Here is a 26,813-nt window from a genome sequence, read left to right as displayed (position 1 = left end):
ACCACAAAAGACCTAGCTAGTCAAGTTATTACTTGGTTCGGTAGCTTTCTATGTTGGAAATGAGCTTTGACTTGATTATGAACCGTTTTCATACGGAATATATTGAGAACTATTTGCTATCAAACTTTAAATAGGGTTGATGTTGCCACAATCTAATAGACTAATAACTCTTTCTTTCTCTAAAACATATCAATCTAAACCTTGTAAACCCTCAATTTGAGAGTCTTGATATATATTATTTTAAACGGCTGAGATGCAATAGGCTTTAGAAAGGAAGTGGTCCTGATGGGGTCAGGATCAAGTTTACTTTTTCTTGTTTCCCGGATTTAAGGGCTTCCACCATTCGGCTACTTTCACTTTGAAAAGAATAAAAAAGCTTAAATTTAACTAATCCGAATGATTACTTGATTAGTGGATAAAAAATAGGGAAAATGGCTATTTGAGTTCAAAATATTATCATAATAACTAAGAAAACCATCATTTTTTTTCTATTAATCAAAAGTTGTCATAATAATATTAGTAATGATAAATAAGGTTTGAAATAATATGAGGAATTATTAATAAGGTCAGTTTTTATTCTTTTAGTTCCTAAAATACCCTTAATCCCAAAACTCTATTTCTCCCTAAAAAACGAGAACCATTTTAGGGTTTCAGCTTCTCCTTCAGCACTTCTTCATCAATCTTCTAACAATGAAATCTAATCTACAAAATTCAGGCATGTTTGTTCTCCTTGCGATCCTATGCTTCGATTGTTGAGATATTTTCCTTTTCTCTTAATAACATTGTTCGCAATATGCTTTGATTGTTGAAGGTGGAATTGAAACTCTGTCGATTACAGAAGCTTTTGGAGAATTCAGGTGAGAACTTATCTTCTCTCTTCTCTCTGGTAAAATTACTCCAATTAAGTAGATGGAATGTTGATTGGTTTATTCATGATATGTGGCAGGTGAGGGAATACTCAACTCGCCCATACTCTTTGTGTCTCCACACAGATTGCATTTCTGCCCTAATTTCTATTAATATGATTAACCTATGTAATCAATTTGACTCTTTCTTTCTTAGTGTTGTATATGAACATCTCCCCACTAACATGCATGGGGGAAATGGGAAAGTTGCCTACATTGATACAGAAAGAACCTTGTAAGATTCACTTTTCGTCTTCTTCTTCTTATTCCAGATTTTTGCAACTAACCTGATGCTCCATCCATGATGATTGATCATGTATTGATAGGTTTATGCTTACAACAACTTCTACTAAATTTGATTATGCACATTAAATTTTCATCTTAACTGTGTTAACTCCAGTCGACCAGATCGAATCGTACCAATAGCAGAGAGATTTGGAAAGGATCACGGGGCCATACTTGATAATGTAAGCAACACTTACAAACTCATTATCCTATTTCAAATTCATGGAAGTGCCATTCCTGGTTTCACTAACTAAGGTAAACAAACATCGTAAAACAGTTCTAATCTGTATTCGAATCAAAATAATGTCAATACTAACCGGATAAATGGTTTTCCGATTTTTATTTGATTCTGACAACTTTCCGTCTAGCCTTATCCCTTCCTTCGATCTTAAATACATGGAAGATAGTAATTCAAGCCTGTTGCACCATGCTTGGTCTGCTGTAAAGGGTCAGAATAAAAGTAGCTCAATCTTCATAATTATCTTTCCTCTATTGGCGTACTAGATGCTACGTCGATGTTGTCGTTCAATCTTCCCTCCATTATTTATTAGCATCTTCATAATTATCTGCTAGTTCAATCTTGTTTTGATGTACTAGCCACATGCAAGATCCATCTAGTTAGGTGATAAAGTATAAGTATCTAATTCGTAAAATTGGGATTTAAGTTCCTGTCGTAAGCCTAAGGAACATGAGTCATATAGGTCCATTCTGGTTTACAGTATTACCCTGCAAAATCCGTGCTTTAAACTGTTAATTCTTTGAAAATATTGTCCGTATATTGCTGCTTAATTGACCCCCCTTAATATCGTGTAGATATGGGTTCCAACAAATCCTCGAGGCGCAGAAAGACTACCCCCTGGCGTTGTTAAAGCAGAGTCAGACTTTTATCTTCTTAGATTGTGGGGTAAGCCCAGTGATGTGTATGCATTAAACCATTTTATGGAAGCTTGAACCGTCAAGTTGTGGGTCAATGGACGAACAACTCTATGATGGTGGATATTCTGGTTTCCACCATTCACTATTAATCGACGATGATTTTGAAGATGAATTTGACAATGGAAAACAGAAAGATTCTGAAATTCGAATGTTCGACGACTTGTGGAAGAAAATAAATGAGCAACTTCAGTATCTCAGTGACTGCATTTTTCATTTGTTCCCTATCTCGATTACTTCTTTTTAAGGTTCCGAAAACATTTCGCAGTAGTATATCTAGTTTTTATTGTGTTGTTCTGATTCGAAGAATGATACTTTTGTCTGTAAGAAATTAGTTTATCACCATATTTCTCGTTATTTTGTCGAATCATCAAAATAACTTCGATAGCTTGTTCTTTTGCAGTGAAAATTTTGAATAATTTGATCCATCAACCATTTGAGCTGAACCGAGTGGTTCGAACATCCTAATAGTTTATATTCTCGATTTGCAAATCGAATTTGCAAGACATCCAACTCAAGATTATATTATGCAAAGCTTGCAAATCATGTCTTGCGATCTGTATTTTGCAAACACACTTCGCAGATTACATTATGCAACCACACGTTTGCATAACAGATTGTTGCAAACGCTTTTGCATAACAGATTGTTACAAACGCTTTTGCATAACAGATTGTTGCAAACGCGTATGCATAAGAGATTGTTGCAAACGCGTTTGCATAAGAGATTGTTGCAAACGCGTTTGCATATCAGATTGTTGCAAACGCGTTTGCATATCAGATTGTTGCAAACGCGTTTGCATAACAGTTTGTTGCAAACACGTTTGCAGAAAAACGTAAAGGAAAAAACGCCGTTTTTTTCTGGGTTTTTTTTTTGTAAAAAAATATTGAAAGTGGATCTTGTTAGAAAGCTAATGAAAAATCATTTCTAAAAATATAATTTTTATACAAATCCGACATCTCAAGCAAAAGTTATATCGATTTAAAGTTTAAAGAAAAATAAAAGAATTTAGTTACACAAAATGACAAAAAATGGCATTCTAGTATTTGCACACTTTTTGACCTGAATAATAATTTTGAAATGTTTTGTGCTTTTCTACTCATTTTCAATATTAATTTGACCTTTATAGAAATTACCTCTAAAAAATATTTAAGCCAAAAAAAAATAATGAATAACAGGAACTTATATATTGTACTAAAATAGACCTTTCACCACGGGCCAAGCAGCGGGTTGGTAGGGCTGGGCTTGTAGTTCAAATGGCTTAACTCTAGCTCCCTTTACAAGGTTAATTCTTATTGGGATTGTTTTAGTTTGGCCTCTTAAATTAACCTAAATACCCTACTAAAGATGACAAATTTCTTTTTTTTTTCACAGAGTCTTTAATCTTTAGAAAGGCTAAAACTGAATTAACTTATTCCTTTCTGACTACGTCCTAGTCCTATTATTCTAGTATATTAAATTAATACAATCAGTTGTATCTTATTAGATAACCAACGACTCAAGTCTTACCCTATTCTTTTCAACAATGAACTAAACCAGAGAGATGGTATGAAATTGTCGAATTATAGTTGGCCGCAACAAATCAATCTTAAAACCTGGCTAGAGGCTAGGGTTTTGTAGGAGAAGTTTGAAAGATAGGAATAGGGAATAACAAAAATAAAGATAACATAAAATCTAAAGTAACAAATCAAGGGAGGAGAACCTTTGTTTTCTTTGAACTTTGCTATTCTTTAGAGAACTTGGACCCCCTAAAGTTAGGTTGGGATATATTTGACCATCAATCTTGGGTTTTATGTTTACTTAAGGACGAGGACTCTACATACATACCCATAAGTTCATACCTGTTTCTATCCCGAACTTACCTTTAAAGGTCTTTAATCTTTATGTTGTTTGAACTTCCACGAAATATATAAAAAGATGGAAGAAAATTTACTAATGAAATTGTTAATAACAAATGGAGAAAGAAACTCCCATAATATTGAGTTAACCAAAAATGGAACCGGTACTAAAATAGGCGTCGCCCATTCAAATGACCCACACCCTCATTCACGATGACAAGTATTTCGACTTAGGGGCAGACACAACTAATGGGCTTATCCAAATTATGTGTATCGTGTTAAAAACCATCAATCAGAAATCAAATGTATAGTACATAGTTATGGGGTGATAATTGCCTACGTTTGGTAATAATTAGAGTTTGAATGTTTTCTTATTACTCGATCCATTATGGCGAAAAAACGGATATGTTAATTCGTTGAGTGGATAATAAAAGGCAAAACATAGCCATGATTAAAACGGCAACATTAGTTTGAACTTTGAAGGTTCAATGCTCGATGCCTGTCCAGGCACTAAATGGTCATCATCATTTGCTCCACTCCTTCCATCAATCTTCTTATCTTACAATTGACCAAAACTGTTAGTATTCATTCACATCAAAAGGGAGATTAACTCCATTAAGTCTTGCCAAGAAAAAGGCATCATCTTTCATTTGTTGCCAATCTAGTCGTCTAGAAGACCTGGCTAGAGTATTGGTCTATCAAATTATGGTTAATTTTTACGTAACGTATGTGGAAAAACAAAAGAGTATTTTGGGTACAAAATTTAGGCCGATTTTTTTTTTTTTCTTTTGGTTCTCCCAAACCTCCGACCACTACTTCTCCTCTTTAACGTCAGAGATCGCCGAAAAGTCACCATTGCCGACGCGACTTAAAAAATTCAAATTTCTCTTTTTTCTCTCTTCTGCCAAATCTTTCTCTCCCTAAAACCTCCTCTCTCTTTTCTTTCTGTTCTACGAAAGGGAAGATAGGAGAAACAGATAAAGGCAAGGCCGTGTGGTGGGGGGTGCGGGCAGGACTCCCGCACAGGACCCCCCACCACCAAGGGGCCCATTTGGTTAAAAGACTCGAATTAAATCAATATATAAAGGTAGATACAAGGCCAACAAAGAAACGGGAACTAGCTCTGCTGGTGAACTTGGTTATTTTGCAAGCACGGGACGCGGGTTTGACTGACCCGACCTTTTGTTTTGCTCCATTGCACCTTTTTTTAACTATTTTGTTATTTTAGATGTATTTTTTGATTTTCTGAAGTGACTTCAAGAAATAGAAATCTAAGAGCCTTCAATTAAATTCCGACAATATTATATAATATATATATATATATATAATTATATATGTGAAAATCATTATACAAAAGATACTATGTCCGAAAAATTACTTTTAGATTCTAGACTATACGTTGTACTAAGATATTATTTTGTCTCTATTATTTTAAGTCAGTTATGCTTGCGAACAACCTTCGTTCGCCCCTGATCATGTTCGATAAGTTGCAAAATGAATATTTAATAGTATAATGCTACTCAGACTTCCAAAGTACAGAAGAAGTCAAGAAAGTAGGCCTTTTGGAGTTTGGGTTTTATGTCATTTCACCCAAAATAAAAGTGATTTACAAATTTGGTGACTTCTAGTGCCTACTTTCTTGACTTCTTCTGTACTTTGGGATTCTGAGTAGCATTATTCTATTTAATACAGTATGATTATGCGTTGAGATCCAAACATATTATGGAAGTTTAGAATTTCATTATGTCGCGTGTAGATATAAGCTTATATTTTAAAATAGAAAAATATTTTTGTTGACAAGTGATAGTGGATTCTTAGATTAGATCATTCATAAAAATGATGTTACTAAATAATTTTTTTTTACTATGACTATTTTATTTCAAAATGTGTGTAATTTATCACACAAGACGCCCAGAATCAAATTTCGCACTGGCCCCTCAAATTCTCCCACGACACTGGATAAAGGGCGAGAGAGAAATAAAATAGAAAGAAAACGTGATGGTTGCCAAATCGTGGTTGGGTGTGGAAAGAGAGGAGAAAGAGGTAGTGTCTAATTTTTCCACCCAAAGAATTTTTGTATTCCGCTCCACAAAAAAAATCAACCTATATTTTTCTCCTTCAATTATTGGTTATTTTCACTCCTAAATATTATAGGCAACCCTGGATATGCAAAGCTCTGTCACCAAGTTCCTTTCGGCCAGAAAACTTCCTTCCTTTAATCTAGAATACTAGCAGTCACCAAATTAGCGGCGGGACCTGAATAGCCTAACGAACTCACACAAAAACTTCCAAGTATTATTTCTACAGACATGAGACATTCCACCAAATTCTAGGAGAATTTTAGATACACCCTAACACATATTTACTACTCACCTTTTCCAGGCCAGCAACTCACCACATAGGGTGAAAAGGGAACAATCTTAAACAAGCGAATTCTTAAAGGCACCTCCCTTCTATTTAGGGCCGATCACTTTCTACTACATGCATCAAAAACCATTTTCTTGTTTGTTGGTTTAACAATTAACTTTGCATTTAAAGGTATGTAACTCTCATGAAGTTTTCAGAGGAGAGAAATAAGAATGATGTATCATCCATGTAAACTATGTGATTTTATCACTTATTAATGGAAATGGTTCCCTTGGTTTCAAAAAAAAAAAAAAATAACTTTGGTCCGAGGGAGTAGATCAAGTCATAAAATGTTAACATGTGGATTTTGTAAAACCGACTATCATCTTCTCTCGGAGTAAATTACAACACGACGACCTAAACCCAATCTTAAAGCTCATGGCCATTAACTCAAAGTGAAACTCCATTGGTGCCCCCGGAATTGGCAACCCAAATGATCGAGTGAGGGTTCATCCTGCTAGTGTGTCAAGTGCAGCATGTCTCTTTCACAGATTTTGTGGAAGTTCCGAGGGAGAAGATATGCCAGAAAATTGCGGCATACCACAGGCCGAAAGGTAATGTGGTCGGCTCCATCTATCCCCTTGGCCTAATAAAATGGAGCTGGCCACATCACCATTCGGCCTGTAGCCGTCTCCAATTTTGGGGTCATTTACCATTTCTCTTTTTAGTTTCCTTTTGTTTGATGAAGGTGCTGATTCTCTCTTTATGTATCAAAATTATACAGAGAAGAAAATAAATTCAAGTCTCGAAGTACTTTAAGTTGATCCCGTGTAGCTTAATTAGTTTTAATTTTACTTGTCGGAAAGACATTTCTGAGAGTTCGATCCCCGTAGCTATAGTGATATTATGCTATTCTGGTTGTTCTTCTAAATTTCTATCGATTAATCAAAATGAACACAAATTAGCAGAGATTACTACTATTATTAAAAAGAAGAGAAAAAGTTCATAGTGCATAAGATATTTGTATAACAAATACATCTTCTTAAGCCCAAAAACATAATTTCTTCTCTAATATTAATATGTTCAAACTTGTATCTTTGTACCCTAGACTTGAATTTGGTTTGTATGTTTTTCGTCTATTCACGTTCTTCCGGTATGGCTTGAAGCTTCGGTTTCCAATTTCTAATGGGTTTTTGTTCACCGGGATCACCCAACATTCCTCTAGAAACTCCTAAGAGCATTTCATCGATCGATAAGTTCTTCAACAACAATTCTTGAAGTTGTTTTTTAGTTATAACTACTTTAATTCGCTTAACACTGTCTGTCTTGATTAAGGAAGAATTAGTAGAAGAAGGCAAACTAGTACTACCAAGATGAATGAGATAATAAACCTGACCAATTTTCAATTCATAATTTGGTGGGAAATGTTGTGGTATCTCTTTTGAAATACAAACTCCAAAACCTTCATAATTCAGCAAAAATTCCTTGACTAAAATTGAGGTTCGATATTCGAGAATCTTTCCATCGGTTTTTACGATTTGTAGGATTTTTTTGTCACCTGTCGAAGTGGTAGGAGAACTTCTATGGGAGCTAAATCGAGTCATACAATTACCCATGATATTTAAGATATATGACATGAAAGTTAAAAGTATTTCAAAGCCAACTTTTAAGAGAGAAAGAGAGGGAGAAAGGGTTAGAATTATACTTAGAAGGGATCACAAGGACCAATACAACTCTAATTTAAAGGGAGAAGATAGATATAGAGAGATGAAACAAATAGTAGTTTGAGAGAGATGGAGAAAGAGAGTATTGTACTTGGGCTAATTAGAAGGAGCTTGGGTAGGCAAAGTTTGTTGATTTTGGAGAGGTAAAGATTCACTATATATATTATAAGATTAAGATAAGTTAGTGAGAGGGGTTGGTTGTTTTGAGTGGAGGTTAAAAAAGTAAGAAAAAGCCAAGAAATCTATCCTGATTTTGGGTTTGCAAAAAAGACATGAATGGGAGGTTGAGAAAAGTGTAAGAGTGCAAGCAAAACTTGGTAAAAAAAGAAAAGAAAGGACAAGATGAATTGTCAACACGCATGCCCCAAGAGGGGGTTGGATAGTGGAGGGTATGTTTTGCATTTGTTTGCAATATTTTGCCTCATTGGCATCTCTTTCTACTTTTTATTACCGTGTAATGACATAATCTACTATAATTTATCGATTCAAAATTTAAATGTCTTATTGAAGTGGATTCAAAATCGGTAATTTTCGGATGTTCTCCAAAAATAGTGTCGATTTTCAGATGATGAAACTGATGTTCTATATGGTTCTCTCTAGATTAATTAAATGAACCTAACGGTTAAAATATCTGTTATTTAGTTTTACATAATTAATCTGTGTTTGTCTAGGTTCAGAGATTGGTTAATGCACTAATATATCACCTTTTGATATTTAATCTTTGGTCTAGTTGGGAAGGTTGATCCCCATTATTGTATTAAGTGTGCTGCTTTTTGTTCAAGTGGATACTTAGTTACATGTGATGTCAATGAAAGGTAAGCCATTAGGAATAATGGTTTGGGTTACTTTATATTCTTTCTTTATAATATCAATATTACATTTGAAGGATATTTTGAAGTATTAGATTTGGATCTTGATTATGATTAGGTAAGGGGTTAGGTTTTTTATTTTAGGGTTTAGATGTTGTCCCATCAAGAATTAGGTATTCTTCAATATATTTGTATATATGGAGCATGGAAGTTTAAGTTGGTAATCATTTCTAATTTCATTAGGAGGTTATGCTGAGATCTCATGAAGTGAATATGTTTAACAATTTTGGGTTTTAGACTCTCACAAGCACATGAATTTTTATTCGATCCAAGTATCATTACAAACACTTAATAACTTGCTCCGAAGTCTTCGATTACAAACACTTAATAATTTGCTACGAAGTCTTTGATTTGCAACTTTTGTTTTTTTTCTTGATGCACAAGTATTGAAATTGACTTCAAGTTACTCTCACGAAGATCATACAAATTGATCGACCGAGTCAAGATTCGAGTGCTCAAGCTTTCTTAATCAAAACTCAAAAATCATAATAGTGGGGACTAATGGGTGTGTTAGTAGGCTAGCTTAGGGTCGCTAGTCCTTATAAGACCAATCACCAATGACAATTTGCTCCATTATATTGTGGTGTGTGATCGAAAGTCTTTTAATTTGTGAACTTGAATGTAAAAATATTATCAATTTTAATGTGAACAAAAAACACGAAAAATTGTTCCTCAAAGAGTTCTCATCGACGACCCATCAAAAATATATGTGTTCTGGACCGTACTCCAATTGGGTAATTTCTTCGTTTACCAAGGGTCCGGTCTTGAGATTCCATTTGCAGGTCATGACTTGAAAACCCATTTAGAAGGGGGACTTGGATCCCAAACTGAAGATAGATTTAAACCAAAATCACACAATACAGTAATGAGGTTGATGATCTAAGCTAGGGCATAAGAAACGTGCTTTCTTGACATCCCGAAGTCCCTCCTCGTTGGAATATCAAATAGTTGGCGTGAAGAAATTGAAATCTCCTTTCTGTTTGAATTGCAACTACTTTATTTCATAATTTTGAGTGTGGCGGTGCCACTAGCAACCATCACAATCATGGGGACGACTAGGGATGAATTTTTAAGACCTCTGGATATGGACATATGGTACACAAAAATTAGTTATAACTGATAACGAAAACAGTTATAAATAATGTGTTCATTTGTTTCAAGAAAAAAATGTCTCACGCTATTTAAACAAAGAAACAAGAACATAACAAAAATTGGTAGCGTCATATTTCACGTGACCAATAGCATGTTAGAAGAAAAAACTAACAGACTTGGTTACTTGCCGTAAAAAAATTCTTAAAATTAATTTCTCATATTTTATTTGAACTAGTTTTCCACAACGACTCTCGATTTCAGCCTACAAATTATCATGTTCGAGAATAATACTGTATTTTGTAAATAAGATACCAATTAATAAAACTTTTAGAATTAAAAAATCAAATAGTGGATAGGTGGGTATAACCCTTGCCCCAATACTCCAATAGTAATGTATGAATTTCGTTCAATTGGATCAGACTGACCCAGGCTACAACCCTAATCCAGGTTGCTGATAACAACCTGAGATCATCAAAAGTTGTATCAAAGATAATGAGGTTGACCGATTGCCGGACAGTCAATGAATCTAAATTCCCATGATTGCTATCACAGACCATAAAGAGCCCTAATCTCTTTTTTCTTTCAAATGTAATGTGGGTGGCAGTTTGGGGTCCCATTTGTCCCCTTCATGTAATTGATGATGTTAAATTTCATTCATATACTTAATAGATAAAAATTCATTCTTTTTTCTATCATTGATACTCCTATGTATATGAAATATAGAACGACCACAATTGATGGTGGTGCCCTCAAACTTCCATAGACGCAGTAAGTTATGGCCTTATAACGGCCAGATGGTTAAGCCGTTGGGACGTTATAAGCCCAAATATAATAGTCACACCCCCCTCTCTATACTTGTAGTTGTAAGCAACACAAGGGGAAACTTTATACACACATGAAAACTATTCGTTCTGCACCAAAAAAACAAAAAACTACGCGTTGTCCCCATGGGTGGTGGCTTACTTACGATCTAGTTACTGGTTGGAGTTTCTTTTCTGACCATCTAGACAATTGAGAGTTACAGATACAGAGTTAGAGCGAAAGAAAACATAGAGATATAGTGAGCAGTCGAGAAGGAGATTTGCAGAGAGAAAGAATCAGAAATATCTATAGAAGGAGAGAAAGATAGAGAGGCTCCTGCACAAAGAGCAGGCAAGTCTCTAATAAGCTTCATGAGGTGGGCTTTGTAAAATTGGTGGCGCCCGTATAATTTCGATTAACAAAATTGTTAGTCTGTCATAACTAATATGGAGCATGGCCCTTGCAACAAAAAGAAAATAAGGGAGCATGGCTGAGTAGCTTTGTAGTGCCTTGGAAATTTTCCACACTATCAATCAAACAAGGAATGGATGTTAGAAATCTTTTCCAAATGTGCAGTTACACTAAACATTTTATTATTTGCACAACTACGATCAAAAGATTTTTTATTTTATTTTTTTGTTGGAATTTGAATTCGATGTACGATAGTCATTATAATGGTGTTGATAAATCAAAGATATAAGAAACTCGGTAACTACCAGATTAAGCAAGAACAAGCCTCAAGCCCGACTAAACTATGGCCTAAAACATAACTAACTATTGCCTACAACCCATCTACATTATTTACGCCTTAATAATCCCAAATTCAATAATCTAGAGATTCCACCTCCTCTGGGGATCGAACCCGGGACCTCCAGTGACCTTCGGAGTATATGTCTAACACACATATACATATATAGAAAAACAATACTTTCTTTTTTAACAAGTAAAAACAATATTTAGAATATAGCATTTGTAACATACACATTCCTTCATATGGACCCTAACTTAATTGATTAGTTATACAATGGATATATATCCCAGGGTGGATTGGTGGCAATTGGGATACTGAGAGGGTGCCTCTAAAGACTATAGGGGTCTTCTTTTTTGCTTTTGGGTCGCCGTCGCTCTCTTGGCATTGTTTGGGCTTTGGACTCTTTGAGGGCACTTAGATTGGGTCGAGACGGTACTGTTCAAATCCAACACGGATTAGTTCCAGTTCGAATGACTTTGAACTGCCTCAGTTGTTGGAAGGGTTAAGAGGGAAGTGGGCCAAAGAGTAAAAGCAAAGGAGGGAAGCATATAGAGACTCATGGCCACCCCTTGAGGAGGTGTTAGTGACCTGATGAAGAAGAGACCTAAAGTAAGTGGGGTAGTTGTCCAATTGTCTTACAGAATAGAGAGAGAGAGAGAGGAAGAGCCAAAGAGGGGTCAATGGAGACAGTGACTGATATATATATAATAGTATATTATATAATGGTAGTGAGCTCGCTATCACACATAACAAACTCATATATATATATATATATATATATATATATATATATATATATATAGAGAGAGAGAGAGAGAGAGAGAGAGAGAGAGAGAGAGAGAGAGAGAGAGAGAGAGAGAGATGTTGGAAATGAGCATGTGCAAGCTCTGACCTGCCTGCCTGCCTGGGTTTGCAGCCTTCATGTGTATAAGCAACAGTACTATCTATCTATGCATTCCACTTCATTTCTTACCACCCATCCCATGCAGCATCACCCATTTACTACAAATTTACAACAACAAAATTAAATTATTTTAATCTTCATTTAGTTTTGTCATCTTAAATTAAGTAGATTCTTAAACTAGGAGGAACAAGAACTCTGTATCTTTATAAATGCAAACACATTCTATCTATATAGAACGTCTTTGACATCCATATATTGTTTGTTGGAATTTTGAGCACATCTTTATCTAAATTGGGACTGTTTGATCAAAAGCCGGCCCAATTGGTCTGCCCTCCGGAGAGAGAGAGAGAGAGAGAGACTTGGAATTGGATCTTATAGATTGGCGTTGGGTAATAAGTATAGCTTACTAGTCAGTCTACTACTAGAATCATTTAAATACTACTACTACTAGAACATTGTAAAGTAGTATTTAACCTGCGCGCTTAAAAAGGGTGAATTAGCCATCAGTAGAACCCAACAAAAGGAGGGTGAAAACAACCATAGATAGATAAAGGGAGTGGAGTATTATTTATTTATTTTAGAAAGAAGAGAGAGAGAGAGAGAGAGAGAGGTATGAGGTTTGACCGATGATCTAGTCCAAGTAGTTAGAGGAGTAGCGACAGTGATGATACAGAGAGAGTATCATCTAGGACGACGTACCACCCTTTCTCTTTTTAAAATACTACTCTCTCTCTCTCTCTCTTCCAAACCCATTTGACCCACCACATATCAGACCGAGGTTGATTCCGTTATGCTCTTTATTTTACTACTCCCAGTATTTTATTATGAAAAATGAATTCAATTTTTTATTTTATTTTTGCTACACGTGACTAACTTGCAAGAAATTTGCGACAGTTTGCAAGAAGTTTGCAACAACTTTTAACAGCTTTGCAGCATTTCTGCAACAACTTGCCGGAAGGTTGTAAGGAATATTGAATTTTTAACTGAACAAAATGTAAATATTTAGATTTAGATTTTTATCGGAACAAAGTACAAATTTTGAATTTTTAACTGAATAAAATATAACTTGTCTTTTAGACTTAAAAAAATTAAAATCGGATCTCCAACCCCATGTCCTGTTTCTTTTTATATATGTATTCTTCATTAAATCAAAAATATATTAATTATAAGTTTTGTTCAAAATTTATTAACTATTCAACGTGCATTAACAACTTATAAAATTTTTGTGTTGAAACAGATTTTATTCGTTTTAGTAAGTAAACTATTCTAGTACTTCATCACTAATGGTGTAAATATTTCCATTTTCACAGGACTAAGATTTTAGCTAAATCCAACTCCTAGTTTCATTCCCAACTTATAAGAAACTTTTTACGTTCTACCATTTCATCAATAAAACAGACTTCATTGTACTACCTATTTTTGTAAAGTGTGAATGTGTCGAACTACCAAAACTCTGGAGGTCTAGGTTTCAATTCACAAAGGAAGTGGACAGGGCCGGCCCTAACTTTTCGGTGGCCCGAAGCGAGGTCTGAAAATGTGGCCCCTTCTATCAAATTGTAAAACGTATAAATGTACTACATGAAAATCGTAAGTACCGCAAAATATTTTCATCATATTTATATATTTATATATAACAAAATAGTTTTTTTTGATAATTACAATCAATGAAATTTTGTTCTTCTTAAATTTTTCGATGCAAAGTTACTAATAATCGTCGAATAATCAAGACTGTCAGTCATATCCTTCTCAATAGATAATATAGCAAACCCGTTCAACATTTCTTGCGACATAGTAGATCGAATATAAGACTTAATCAACTTCAACTTAGAAAAACTTCTTTTTGCAGAGGCAACAGTAACTGATATCGTTAACATAATTCTATAAGAAACTAATGTGTTCGGGTAACAACCTTTCAGATCTTTCAAAAAATCTAGCACTTCAATTGGTCTTTTGACCTCATTTGGTAAAAGACACTTCAACACTTTCAGTTCAGAAAATAAGACTTCTGTCTATGTCATATGATTCATTATGCTTGAAAAAGGTTTCAAGGCGATCACGTGAATCTCTCAAATCACTATCATCTTCTGAGTTTAACTTTTTAAACATAAAACAAAATATTTTTTTGCGCTTTTGAAATTGAACAACTTACAACAACAAAACAATAGACTTTGTTTATAGAAATTGAATAAACAGTCTGGTTTGGCACTTTGGCTTGAAGAAAGGAAAGGATATTGAGATTTCATGATTTGAAAATTTGAAAAGCATTTTTGTTTCATTAGTCAAACAAACTGTTGGGTCCACCATTCATTTAAAGATCATCAAATTTGGTGGCCCTTTTTTACTTAACATTTGTTAAATGAGACCCTTATAATTTTCTTAAAGAGTTGATCTTCTTATATATTTTTTAAAGAAATTAGCGTCTTGGTGGCCCCTAAAAGCCGGTGGCCCGAAGCGATGCTTTGTTCGCTTTGGCTCAGGGCCACCCCTGGAAGTGGAATCTATGGTTATTGGATTTTGGTTATTAAAAGTATAAATAATGTAATAAATTTGTCGGACTTTAGGCCTCTTTCATGTTGTTAGACTTTAAACCTCTTTTATTATTGGTTTAACTTAGATGGTTATCGTGCTAATCACATCTTCATGATGTATCAATGCCTCGTAACGACTAACGTAGATCGTAGTGGATTTCTCAAAAAAATATGTCAACGTTACTGTCATCACAACAAATTATATTTGTATAATTCTGGTTGTTTATAACAAAAACTCAACAACTTATGGTAAGGTTTCCGTTACGTGTTTCTTAGTCTCTAATCCACTAGAATCTTATATCTTATTAAAATTTAACTATTTCTACCTCAAGAAAACAAAATGTTTGGTAAGAAATCATGTTATAATTTGTTTTGTAGCTATCCTTATTCATGGGACTTTATGGACAAAAAATATTCTTATTAAACAGATTCTCAACAAAAACAATGTTTATTAACTAATAGCCTTAATTTATAAGTATTCTTAATCTTCAAATGTTGGTGTTTCAATTTGTAGGATAACTCGCTCGAAAGGGAAAAAGTTTCTTTTCTTATAGAAATTTGTACACCAACCAACGACTCCTCTCAACGATCCACAATTTTTTTTTTGTTGAACAGATTGACAAAATACTTAAGTGTAAACAGCACATCTCACTTATGTTGTAACCATGTGATATAGAATAAGGGTGAATTTCATTTACTTCTATTTCAAATATGGAAACATGAATTGACCCGTCATATTTCAAACTTTTCTTCCATGAATTCATACTAATGAATTCAGATCCCCGACTACTTTCAACTAATTTTAACCATACTTTTTCAAATCAGAATCAAGACATGATTATTTGTAGCAATAAAAAAATTTCATATTCACTCGTACCATTACATTATATTGAGATTCCAAACTAATCGTTCGTATTGTGAAGCACAATAAGCGAGTAAAATGAATTCTTTTGAAGAATATATTATCGGAATCTCGGCCATTAAAATGTAAAATAACATCTGAAGTAAAATCTCACGAGCACCTCTGATATATATATGACAAGTTCATGTGAAATAAAGTAGTTCTTGATGGAGGAACTATTGGAAGAAAAAATAAACAGGCCTAAATTATTAGTATCATTTTCTTTTAACAGTCTTTGGTTATCTCCCTTATTATCAAGTTTCCTCCTAAAATTATAATAAAGTCAGAGATGGCTTTAGTCCCCCCCAGTCCCCACACACACCCAGAGACACCTTCTCTCTCTCTATCTCTCATGCACTTTTTCAGCTATTACTTATTAGAATAGCTGCTCTGTTACTGCACACTAGAGATCAAGACTTGAACATTTTAGAGAGAGACAGAGAGAGAGAGAGAGAGAGAGAGAGAGAGAGAGAGAGAGAGAGAGAGAGAGAGAGAGAGGGGAAAACTCTTATTACTATAAATTATGACACTTTCTCTACTAACACAAATACCAGGCTAGTGAGGAGGAATAATAACAAGTGCCAATTCATATTTGAAGAGTGCTGCTATAAATAAGAATGAAATAAAGAAGAGAGAGAGAGAGAGAGAGAGAGAGAGAGAGAGAGAGAGAGAGAGAGAGAGAGAGAGAGAGAATGGGGTGGTAGTAAGGTAAGAAGAAGAAGGTTGAATACAGCGAAGCAGAGATTTTTATAAGCATCTGTGAATGTATGTATAAATTTGTGTTTGAGAGAGAGAGAGATTGAAAAAAAATAAAAATTGTCTGTCTTTAATTTTTCATTGGACCATTTCCTTCCTAATTGTGTCGTCGTGGGCTCCAACTGCAGCTTTTTGTCGTTTTAAAAAAAATAAATCACTTTCTCTCTCTACAAATAATACTTAGTGCTCTTGAAGGGTTTCTTCTTCTTCTTCTCTCTCTATCAATCTCTCTCTTTCTCTCTCTCTATCTATTTTGTTTCTTCTTTTATTTCTTCCCCTCACCAAGTAATGATTTTCTCGTTAAGGGTATTGTTGTTGAGGAATCTCAGAGAGAGAGAGAGAGGTCTTTTAGTTGTACAAAAGTAATAACTTAAAAAATCCCATTTTTTATTTATTTGATGATGGGTATCTCTTCTTCTTATTTGGTTTGACTACTGCACATTGAAACAATTCATCTCTTTCTCTCTCTAGCTAGTTTTCTCTCTCTTCTCTTCTTGTTTTTGGGTTTTCTTTTCTTTCTTTTACTACATGTCTCAACAAAGGCAATTGGGAATGGTGGGAGGAGGAGGAAACAATGGTGGTGGTGGTGATCATCAAGATACAACTTATACAAAGATCTTTGTTGGAGGATTAGCTTGGGAAACTCAAAGAGATACCATGAGACATTATTTTGAGCAGTTTGGTGAGATCCAAGAAGCTGTTGTTATTACAGATAAGAATACTGGAAGATCTAAAGGTTATGGATTTGTAAGTATATATTTCCCTTTAAACTTTGGGTTTCATTTCATTTTTGAGTTTTTTTTAGATGAATTTTTGTCCTCATTTCTTACTATTTTTTAATAGGTTACTTTCAAGGATCCAGATGCAGCTGTTAGAGCTTGTCATGATCCATCTCCTGTAATTGATGGAAGAAGAGCTAATTGTAATCTTGCATGTCTTGGTGCTCATAGACCTCACCCATCTTCTACCTCTCAACAAGGTCCCCTCTCTCTCTCTCTATTACATTGTAGGGTCTATGAAGACACCATATATTCATCAAACACTTCAATCTACAAATGAAGATCAAATGGGTATTTAAAAATTTAATCCCCATTGTTGAAAATTTTGTAGGTATGGGGAGGCTTAGACCAGAAACAGGAGGATCACTAGCTCAACCAACTTATGAAGGATCTTCTTCATCTACATACTTTCATCAACCAAATCCTTATGCATATCCATATTCAACTTATGGGTATCTAGAAAAACTCCAAACTCTTTAAAATCCATTTAAATTAGGATGATTTAGTCCTTAATTACATTCTTATTTTCATTCTTTCTTTTGATCTTTTTGTGTAGGTATTCTCAAGAAAACATGTACCAAATGATGGTGGGAATTTGATTTCTAATATTTAAACTTTGGGTACATGATTTTGAGTTCTTGAATTTTAGAGAAATTTATGGTGAAGTTAATTTGAAATTCTTGCAGAATTACTATAATGCATATGGAGGACAACAAGTTCCAGGAGCTTACTATACTAGTGGAGGAGCAGCAGCGATATCGGGGACTCCGGGGGCTGTCCCTAACTATTACCCATTCTATATGCAAAGTAACAATGGACAGGGTTTCAGAGTTCAATATCCTCAATGGGTTCAATACCCATACTTGTCTCAGCCTTATACACCGGCAGTTTATCCGATTCCAACTTCAGTTTCTCCTCCAAGTACAATAACTGGTTTGAATCAAACTCAAAAATCGATTTGAATACTTGGGTTGTTGATCTTGTTTTGTTTCTATCAAATGGTGTTTGATCAATGTGGGACTAATGACAGGTGTAACAAGTACTTCGGAGGGTTCGACTAGGACAGGATCAATCACTATAAAAGATCCAGGGACTAGAAGTGGACACCATTCATCTACTTAAGGACTCAAATGACAGGAAGAAAATGTGATTTCTTTCCAAGACTAACAAGATTCAAGAGAAGGAAAGTTGGGGAGAAAGAACAACAATGGAAATGAAAAACAAGAAGCAAGTAAAATTAGTGAAAAAAAGTCAAGAAAATCAGCATGAAATTGTTTCTTCATGGGAAGAACAATTTATAAATATAGCTAACTATGATCTATTCGATCTTTTTCGTTTAAGTTCTTATCGTCGTGATCATTGTCATTACACATTGTTGATTTAGGATAGTAGAGTCATTAAATGTTAGTTTAGTAAGAACAAAAAAGAATTATATTTGTTGTTAATGTAATCATCAAAACTAGGTTGGAACTAAATATTGGTTTGTATTCAACCTCTAAAAACACTCATAATTCTTAGATTGCTATGTGTCTCAAGAAGCTATGAAACTTCGACGAGAAATTGTTTTTATGTTATAAGTAATCGAAGTGGAATTCGATAGGGTGATTTGTTTTATGTCTCCATATTGAAACAAGGGCAAGCTTAGGGTGAGCTTGACCTAAATGTAATTTGCTTTTGTGTTTATTAATCTTTGTAATGGTAGTATTTGGTTAGGGGAAAAGTCTATTATGTCTTATTATCTTTCATTTTCCATGAAAGAGTTTGATATCAGTAATCAACTTTATGGGGTGTCTGGAATCCAAGGGATAAGGAAAGTCTGGTCATACTTTTTTTGGTATAAAGTTGTTGCATACTATTCTGCAACTCTGTAACATTTTTTTGCTTCTTTTTTATCCTTCCAATTTGATGAGAAATGGTGGAAAAGCTTCTTGTTAAAGTAATGGTTGAGAAAGGAATCCAAGGTCTTGAGGAGTAAAACCTGAAAAAAGAGGAAAAGGCAAGCATCCAAACTAACTTAGATTTACAAACTGAATTCTTGTATTTTTGTTGTGAGTTTGAATGTTGAAAGGGTCAAATCATCAAACTGTTTCATTTCAATGTTCTTCCACTAACAAACAACTGTAAATTGTCAAAGGATTCGAATAAAGATGGGAGTCATCCTAAGAGCACCTCCAATGCAAAAATCAAATCGAAAAACTCCGCTCTAAATTGAAAAATTCTCTCCGTTGCAAAACTCAATTTAGGTCTTAAAACGATGTTACAAAACATTCAATTTTAAGATGCTTCAAAAAGAAACTCAATATTTGGGTCTTTTCTTGAAGATTTCAATTGTACACTCAATATTAAAATCAAAACTACCGATCTAAAAATGACCAAAGTAATTTTACGTTTTTAGAGTGTGGCACTAGAGATGTCTTTTAAATCGAGGACCTCAATAGTTTCACCTTTTTTTTTTTTTTTGAAAATCAATAGTTTTATCTAAAAAGTGAATCTCAGTTGAGACTTAAAACATGACAATTTGAGTTTTTTTTTCTTTTAGTTTTGCATCCGAGATTCTCTAACAAAAACAGATAAATTCTAAAAACTTAAAAGAATCTATAAAATCATCATCTTGAGCCTTCCTAACATTTAAAACTAGTTTAACAAAAAAAAAAAAAAAAGCATTTTGAAACTACTTTCATCGTGAACATATTAAGACCTTGGATGGCCCCATGAAAGGACATTTTGATCACCCCTCAAAAAGTCCCTTAAGAAGGCTTTTATGACATAAAACCCACTCCCAAATTTCATTCATCTTGCTAGGCTGGAATCTCTATTCCCTCTCTATTATTAAAAATATATTTGAGAAAAATGAAAAGGAATGGAAAAAAGGAAAGAGATGCATCTTTTGCAACCCAAAATGCCAAAAAATGTAACTCCCCCATATTTAAAATTTATGAGTTATGAGGAAATGACAATTTCAAGGGTTCAATTATCTTCTATCTAGAAATACATCACTTCTTAAGAAATACTTAACTATATCAAACTCCACCTAAATTTGTAAAGCAAAAGTTAAGACATTCTAATCAGAGTTATAAAACAGAAGAAAAAAACGACTAAACATCAAAATATAGAAAAGGGGAGAAACAATTAAAGAAAAAAAATCCATAAAGTTGTGGGCTAAAATTATACTAAAAAATATTTCTTTCGCAGTAACACTATATTAAAACAGTAGATTAACCTCTAAATAGATGGGTTAAGTTGTTTAAACACCTATTTATTTGGGATAAATCAATTTTCATAGTTAGAGCATGGGCAATATATAGAGCAAATCTCTCTAACTTATTCTAAGACTAGATATAAACTTCAAAGAGATTTTTTGTAAAGAATCAAACACAACAAAGTTAGAAGCCATCCAAATATAATTAAATTTCTAAGAGAATCCCTAACAAAAGAGTTGTGCATTTAATGTTAAGTAATATTTAATAATTTAACTCTTTCGAAGCCTCGAAGTTCCATCCAAATTCTCTACATGCTAGAAACAACAGAGAATGTATCCTTAACCCTAAAGTAAATAAAGACCGGGAACTAAATATGGGAACGACAAAAAAGGAAAACTATAAATGAAAAATACCCAGAGAGATTGATAAACGTCTTTAGATATCTGTAGATATGTGTATGTTGTAGATACATAAAGCAGTAGCTTAGTCTGGGAGACCTGCAGATTGCAACCACGATTCCGTTTGAACTGGCTTCTTCGGCTGTCTCACCTGGATATAGAGACATGCAATTGTTAAAAAAACTAATACAAAAATCAAAAAACGAAACGAAACCCCAAAGAAAGGTACAATGCTAGGTTAATTCAAGTTTTCTGAACACAGTAAAGCAACGGTCAGATGACCTGTGTCAACTACTCTGGTTATAAAAATTGAGCCAACCACACATTGTTGAAAGAAAAGAAAAACAGCGTTTACCTGCAATTTCGACTCAATGAATTGTTGGGCGAGGAGCACGTGGGCGAACTGGGGTCTTTGAAGGGCTTACCCTGAAATTGATAATACATTGATTAGGTAAAAACAAATTACAGAACGAACCAACAGGAATAAAATTTTTATCTGAATCTAGGAAACTTCAGTTTATAAAGCAGCGGGCTCATAATGTTTATAACTTACCTAATTGGCAAGGATCCCAGCACCACACCACTACAGTTGAGAGCATTAATTGCACTTTCAGCCTGTAAAAGAGAAAATAAGCGTGAGAATATGTTCCGCCAAATTCCATAATAAGATGGTTGTGTGATACTCGTAGTCACTTCAATAGGTATAATGAGAAGTTCGGTATGCACATCACGTATTGTTGCATAAAATCGTGTTAAGTCTATAAAATAAAGCTCTAGTTAACGTTTTAGTACAACTTAACATTGGTTCATCTGAAAGTTTAAGTAATGCAAGTGAAAATAACCGCGAAGACAAGAAAACGTGAATGAGTATGGTTGTGTCAACTTATTGACTATTAGGCCATCGCATCAGTCTAGCACACATATTACTCGTACTGGTGTTCATGTTACATAAGCAATACAGATTTCCCATCAAGGTCAAACTAGATGTTGTACCAATCTTGAAACGGATTCAAAAACACCTCGCCATGATCCAAATTATATCCACAGATACAAGGTCAAAGAGGGATGAATTCATGATAACATGATTCAACCGTTAGCAATGTATCTGCAGACTCTCCTTGGCAAATGTTTTCTTACTACCTGAGTGCACATTATCTCACACTTCCTCTTAAATTTTTAAAGCACTTCTTACTCTATATTCTAACCGAACTACATGTCTGGAACTAACTCGTCACAATTCAGATGGGGTTTTTAAAACAGTTTATCAAGTAAAACAGGCTAAATATGACTGGACCCTTTTCACATAGATGATACAATTTCCAAGCAAATACACTAGAAGCCTAACACCATCATTAACCTAGACCCAACAGATTGAAAAGATAAGCGATTCAGTTTTCTAAATGCACCACAGTCAAGGAAGCCCCTTCTTGATAATTAGCACTGGAGTACACAATTAGCTGACTTCTCCGGACTGTATGATAAAATGTCAACAGAACTATCGATATGATTACCAGGAACTATACATACTACATATATATATATACAATTTACTAGATTTAGCTCCCATACGAAAAAAAAAGACTATGGAATACAATAAAAATCAGGGACATTGTATGAACTATGAAGCCATGAACTAAATAACACTGATGCTTGAGGTGAAGCGACCACTGCTTCGGCCACTGAACTGAAGGTTCAGAGCCTTTGGCAACTTAGATCTGGGCTCCCCGAAAAGTATAGGAGCTTTTCAAAGAGATGCTTTACTAACTTGAGCTTCCCTGATAATTACTTTGCCTGGTCTAATTGCTCATAAATAAAGCTCCTAAGCTACCGTGGATTGTTTTAGTTTTTAACGATAACATACGACTGTTGTCATTCTAAAATAACACGTAAAGGTCCTCCCCGAAAGAGTTTCACCGAATATATCACCCTATAAACGTGATACTGTTTTAGCAAATCATGGATCACGTGCCTACTCCACCTCTAAGACGAGGTATAACTGCACCCTAGAAGACCATGACCATAACCATTTCAAGACAAGTAATACAAGAAAAAAATAGACAGAAGAACATTAAATATTTATCTAGTTGGAAGCATCCAATATAAATGAAACACAACCAAGGAAACCCAGTCTGGAGTACATCACTACCGAACGAGAGGAAACTACGGTTTACTTGAACCTTGAAATTTGATATGTAGTGATTTAAAACATGGAGTAATACAGCATATATGTGCAATTAAACCATACTCACGACCTCCATTCAGAAACCTATGAAACGACGGTTGAAAATCACTTTTTAGAACGTCATCTTCTAAATTGTGAAGTAATACCTCCCCAATTTTCCTAACAGAGATTCCTAAAACCCTATGCAGATTCAAGTTATTTCATCTCAACATTTTCTCATACTTCCTCCTGATAGGCATTATTCTGACACCGTAACATCCGCAGTATTTCGCTAAGAAACTCAAAAGAACACAACATTCTAGATAGACCTGACCCAGTTTCAACTTCAGAATCCCAGCCTTAATTTCTCCTCAAATCTAGCTCTGGTTACTACTGAAACTCTAGCCACTATCCCCATTTGACTATCGTAATATTTTTCTTTTGTTAGAATTGTTAATCCATCTACACAATTGCAGTATATATCAAGGAATGAAACTTCGGTTTCAATGGAAATTTTGGTTTCGTTGAAAATTTTGGTAGGCATGGAAGTGGAGAAATTTATTTACTTAGTCGGGCATTAATAAGAGAAAGTAATAAAATTTGGATTGGAATTCGGTAGCCATGGAAATGGAAATATTTCGGTCATTTCGGCTGACATATTTCAAAATTCCTTGGTATATATAGGCCCTGATTTTCCTTATGAACCCCCAAGTTCTCGAATTAGTATATGAATTATTCCCCAGAACCATCAGATATGGATGGAAAATAACGCTTTCATAAACTCGAAAATTGATCAAAAATAGAAACGATAGATATGTAACACTTTGAGAATAATGATAGCCTAGTCAAGTAGACAATTACCATTACGAATTCCACAAAAGCAATACGAGTAGAATGATGATAGTCTCCCAGCAATCTCAGACGGTAAACCTACACATAACAAGAAAAGAATTTCATAAAGAATTTCCAGCAGCAATTACGGAAAAGAAACAAGCAGCAGAACTTCCCGTATTTTAGAAAGGAATGTACAAACCTCTCCGCAGATTGATTCAAAGAAGAGTTTAACATCCGCTTGAGTAACCTACATCACAATGAGAGGGAAAGTAGTTTACACACTGAACCAGATTCTAGGAAACTAGGGGGAACTCCAAAACTACCTTCTTATCAATGTTTGTGCAATAAATAGTTCTCGCGCACATCTCCCGTTCATCTTCAGACTGAAACCACAAAATCCCATCAAAATATAGTATTGTTATACGTAAGCAAGAATAAGCTACCAGCTAGAGCACAAAAACACTTACAAATAAATGCAATAAAATAATATTACGCAAGAACAGTGACGAGGACCTTACCCTTGGTAAAAATGTCGGATTAACAGGTGCAATTGCAGTTTTTGAAGGCAAAACCCTTACTGGGTAGTAACCAAGCATAGTCCCAGCCAGACTCAATGCAGCCCTTGCACCATCTATATGAACATATAGGGTAGAGAAACAGTCACTTTACATATACATACACCAAGGGGAATTCATTAAAACTTAATCCAGATTCCAGATAGGTACTAAGGCGGTAAAGAATTACCCTCATCAGTAAACTCGATAAAAGCAAAACGGAGAACAGAGTTAGGATCGCCACAAATGCGACAATCGACAACCTTTAACCAAAAAAGAAGGAAATCGTTAATCAATAACTATAACGCATTGCTACCAAAATCCAAAGAAGAAGGAAACCGTTCATAAATAACTATAAGGCATTGCTACCAACATCCAAAGGACTTCCCTATGACCTTAATAACAAGCATTACCTGCCCGCAGTTGATGAAAAGGGCAGCAAGTTGTTCTTCGGTAACCTTGACTCCAAGCAATAAAGAGAGTTAGCTCACTACAAATAAAAAGCAAAAACTAACTTATGAACCAAATTGAGTTCCTTATACCTGGGCATCAATGTCAGATACATAGACAGTCCTCCTAATAATCTCTTCCCTTTGTGCCATACTAGTCCGGCTATTCATTCTCCGCTTTCCCTGACTAAAACCATTCTTCTTCTGGAAGAGAATAAAAGTAAATCAACTGAGATTAGCAACAAACCCATACAAGATTTATAACCAAAAAATCAAGAAGTCATGTTTTTTTTTATCATACCTTTCTATTGGTATTTCCATTCACATCTCCATTACCAGTAATATTTTGCATCAAAAAATTGTTAGGGTAAAAACCAGCACCACCTGATCCATGGTTGGATAGAGAAGGTGGGACAAATTCTTTAGCCATAGGATTCAACTTGGAGAGAAGTTCTTCCAAATCCCTAATATCCCTTTTAAACCCTTCATCAGCTTCTTCATTTCTCTGCAAATCTACACCGTTTGGTTGCTGCTGATTCTGCGAAATTCCATAACCATTGTTCACTGATCCTTGATCGATACTGTGATGAATCGGATGCATATGGTTGTTGTTGTTGTTGTTGATAACAACTCCTCTCTGTTGCTGTTGCTGTTGCTGTTGCTGCTGAAATGGCTGAACTTTCAGTTGGAAACTCTGATCATGATTCAGTAAGTTATGATCGACCACACGAAACCCTAAATTGTTCTGTTTTCCTTGATCGACATCATTCTCAACATGCAAATCAGTTTCCGATGAACGACCACCATTAACATTAGCAGCAACCCCCAAATCAACACTCCCATTTTCAACAACAGCCATGATCAGAAAACTTTGATAGCGAAGAAAAGAAAAAAAGATTCAATCAAAGGTTTCTCTTTCTCTCTCTCTCTCTCTAAAAATCTCCTCCCCTGAGAATTATATCATTTCAAGTATATCAATACATTTATGAACCGATAAAGAAATAAATCTGCCCTAAAACAAATACAGAAAAAGAAAAGCTAAAAAAAACAGAAGAAGAAAACGACTTAATCAAAAAAATCATACCTTTTTCTCTAAACCCTTGTGATTATTGATTGATTAAGATCACTCCATTTATCCACTTCCTCGAGATTGCCACAGAGAAGAAAATGAAGTCCAGAAACAAATCCTAGAGAGAGAGAGAGAGAATGAGAACTTTTCTTCTCTTTATTAGTAGTAGAAGGCGGAGAGAAGATTATGAAGTTTTTTTTATTTTGTTAGAGAGAGAAATTGGTGTGATGATTTTTCGCTTTTACTCTTTTTTTTTTTTGTTGAGAAGATTTTTCGCTTTTACTCAATGCCGTTTTGGACTTTCTCTCAATCTACTCTCTTGAATACTTCCTCCCAAAATGAAATTTTAGAACAAACCAATTTTTCATTTCCACCCCCTTGTAAATTGTAGATAAATAGTATTCATCCCTAAACTTTTTGAATTAGTACTTTTAGTCACTATATTGTTAGTATTTTGTTCAAAATAAACCCCTAACCAAAAAAAAAAAGTGATCTCTCTGCCAACCCAAAATTACACTCACATGTGCCATGTTTTCTTCTCTCTTTTTTCCAATGTTTTTCGTTAGGTCATATGGCATGATACGTCTGAAAATGGAATGATCACTAACTGCCATCAATACGTCAAGATGATAAAATAATTAAGTTCGTAACAGTTATGAACTTAAAACTAATGGAAACGAATAATACAAAGATTACGATAACAACTTTGAAGTCGTGAAGAAACTTCATATACTTTAT

The 26,813-nt window shown here is 34.5% G+C and overlaps 3 protein-coding genes across 4 annotated transcripts; 2 read left to right on the top strand and 1 right to left on the bottom strand.

Moving 5' to 3' along the window:
* The first annotated feature begins 500 nt into the window (after positions 1–500).
* LOC147534597 (meiotic recombination protein DMC1 homolog) lies at positions 501–2,551 on the top strand. Its single transcript, XM_086648949.1, has 5 exons — positions 501–715; positions 812–857; positions 1,063–1,140; positions 1,306–1,372; positions 2,004–2,551. Exons 1-5 carry the CDS (start codon positions 691–693, stop codon positions 2,139–2,141), a joined length of 354 nt encoding a protein of 117 aa, XP_086505075.1. The 5' UTR covers positions 501–690; the 3' UTR covers positions 2,142–2,551.
* Positions 2,552–16,280: 13,729 nt separating this feature from the next.
* LOC147534596 (uncharacterized) lies at positions 16,281–19,130 on the top strand. Of its 2 annotated transcripts, none has more exons than XM_086646035.1 (6): positions 16,281–17,378; positions 17,475–17,610; positions 17,742–17,862; positions 17,967–17,997; positions 18,097–18,331; positions 18,441–19,130. In XM_086646035.1, the coding sequence occupies exons 1-6, from the start codon at positions 17,160–17,162 to the stop codon at positions 18,530–18,532; spliced, it is 834 nt and encodes a 277-aa protein (XP_086502161.1). In that variant the 5' UTR covers positions 16,281–17,159; the 3' UTR covers positions 18,533–19,130. The 2 variants fall into 2 exon arrangements, with proteins under 2 accessions (XP_086502161.1, XP_086502160.1); XM_086646034.1 differs by having other exon boundaries at positions 16,425–17,378; positions 18,097–18,343.
* Positions 19,131–20,835: 1,705 nt separating this feature from the next.
* LOC147534595 (polyadenylate-binding protein-interacting protein 12-like) lies at positions 20,836–26,445 on the bottom strand. The gene is made up of 13 exons (XM_086646033.1): positions 26,359–26,445; positions 26,091–26,321; positions 25,308–25,954; positions 25,100–25,210; positions 24,971–25,015; positions 24,748–24,820; positions 24,522–24,634; positions 24,327–24,386; positions 24,203–24,250; positions 24,031–24,099; positions 21,562–21,623; positions 21,364–21,434; positions 20,836–21,159 (listed from the first exon to the last, which is right to left on the bottom strand). Exons 3-12 carry the CDS (start codon positions 25,863–25,865, stop codon positions 21,377–21,379), a joined length of 1,197 nt encoding a protein of 398 aa, XP_086502159.1. The 5' UTR covers positions 25,866–25,954; positions 26,091–26,321; positions 26,359–26,445; the 3' UTR covers positions 20,836–21,159; positions 21,364–21,376.
* Between the last annotated feature and the right edge of the window lie 368 nt (positions 26,446–26,813).

This window comes from Eschscholzia californica, unplaced genomic scaffold (assembly GCF_041429995.1).
Source record: "Eschscholzia californica isolate CP2 unplaced genomic scaffold, dmEscCali1.0.p SCAF_6, whole genome shotgun sequence".
NCBI lineage: Eukaryota > Viridiplantae > Streptophyta > Magnoliopsida > Ranunculales > Papaveraceae > Eschscholzia > Eschscholzia californica.
The sequence above is the reverse complement of the archived record's forward strand: the minus strand, read 5'-3'. Positions and strand labels throughout refer to the sequence as shown.

Coding starts and splice junctions, on each gene's coding strand:
- LOC147534597 (XM_086648949.1), top strand. CDS start 691: ATGAAATCTAATCTACAAAATTCAG. Junction 716..811: donor ATCTAATCTACAAAATTCAG/GCATGTTTGTTC, acceptor TGATTGTTGAAG/GTGGAATTGAAACTCTGTCG. Junction 1,141..1,305: donor ATTGATACAGAAAGAACCTT/GTAAGATTCACT, acceptor TGTTAACTCCAG/TCGACCAGATCGAATCGTAC.
- LOC147534596 (XM_086646034.1), top strand. CDS start 17,160: ATGTCTCAACAAAGGCAATTGGGAATGGTGGGAGGAGGAGGAAACAAT. Junction 17,379..17,474: donor GATCTAAAGGTTATGGATTT/GTAAGTATATAT, acceptor ATTTTTTAATAG/GTTACTTTCAAGGATCCAGA. Junction 18,344..18,440: donor TCCTCCAAGTACAATAACTG/GTTTGAATCAAA, acceptor GACTAATGACAG/GTGTAACAAGTACTTCGGAG.
- LOC147534595 (XM_086646033.1), bottom strand. CDS start 25,865: ATGGCTGTTGTTGAAAATGGGAGTGTTGATTTGGGGGTTGCTGCTAAT. Junction 21,624..24,030: donor CTTTTGTGGAATTCGTAATG/GTAATTGTCTAC, acceptor TCTCTTTTACAG/GCTGAAAGTGCAATTAATGC. Junction 21,435..21,561: donor CTGGGATCCTTGCCAATTAG/GTAAGTTATAAA, acceptor TATCAATTTCAG/GGTAAGCCCTTCAAAGACCC.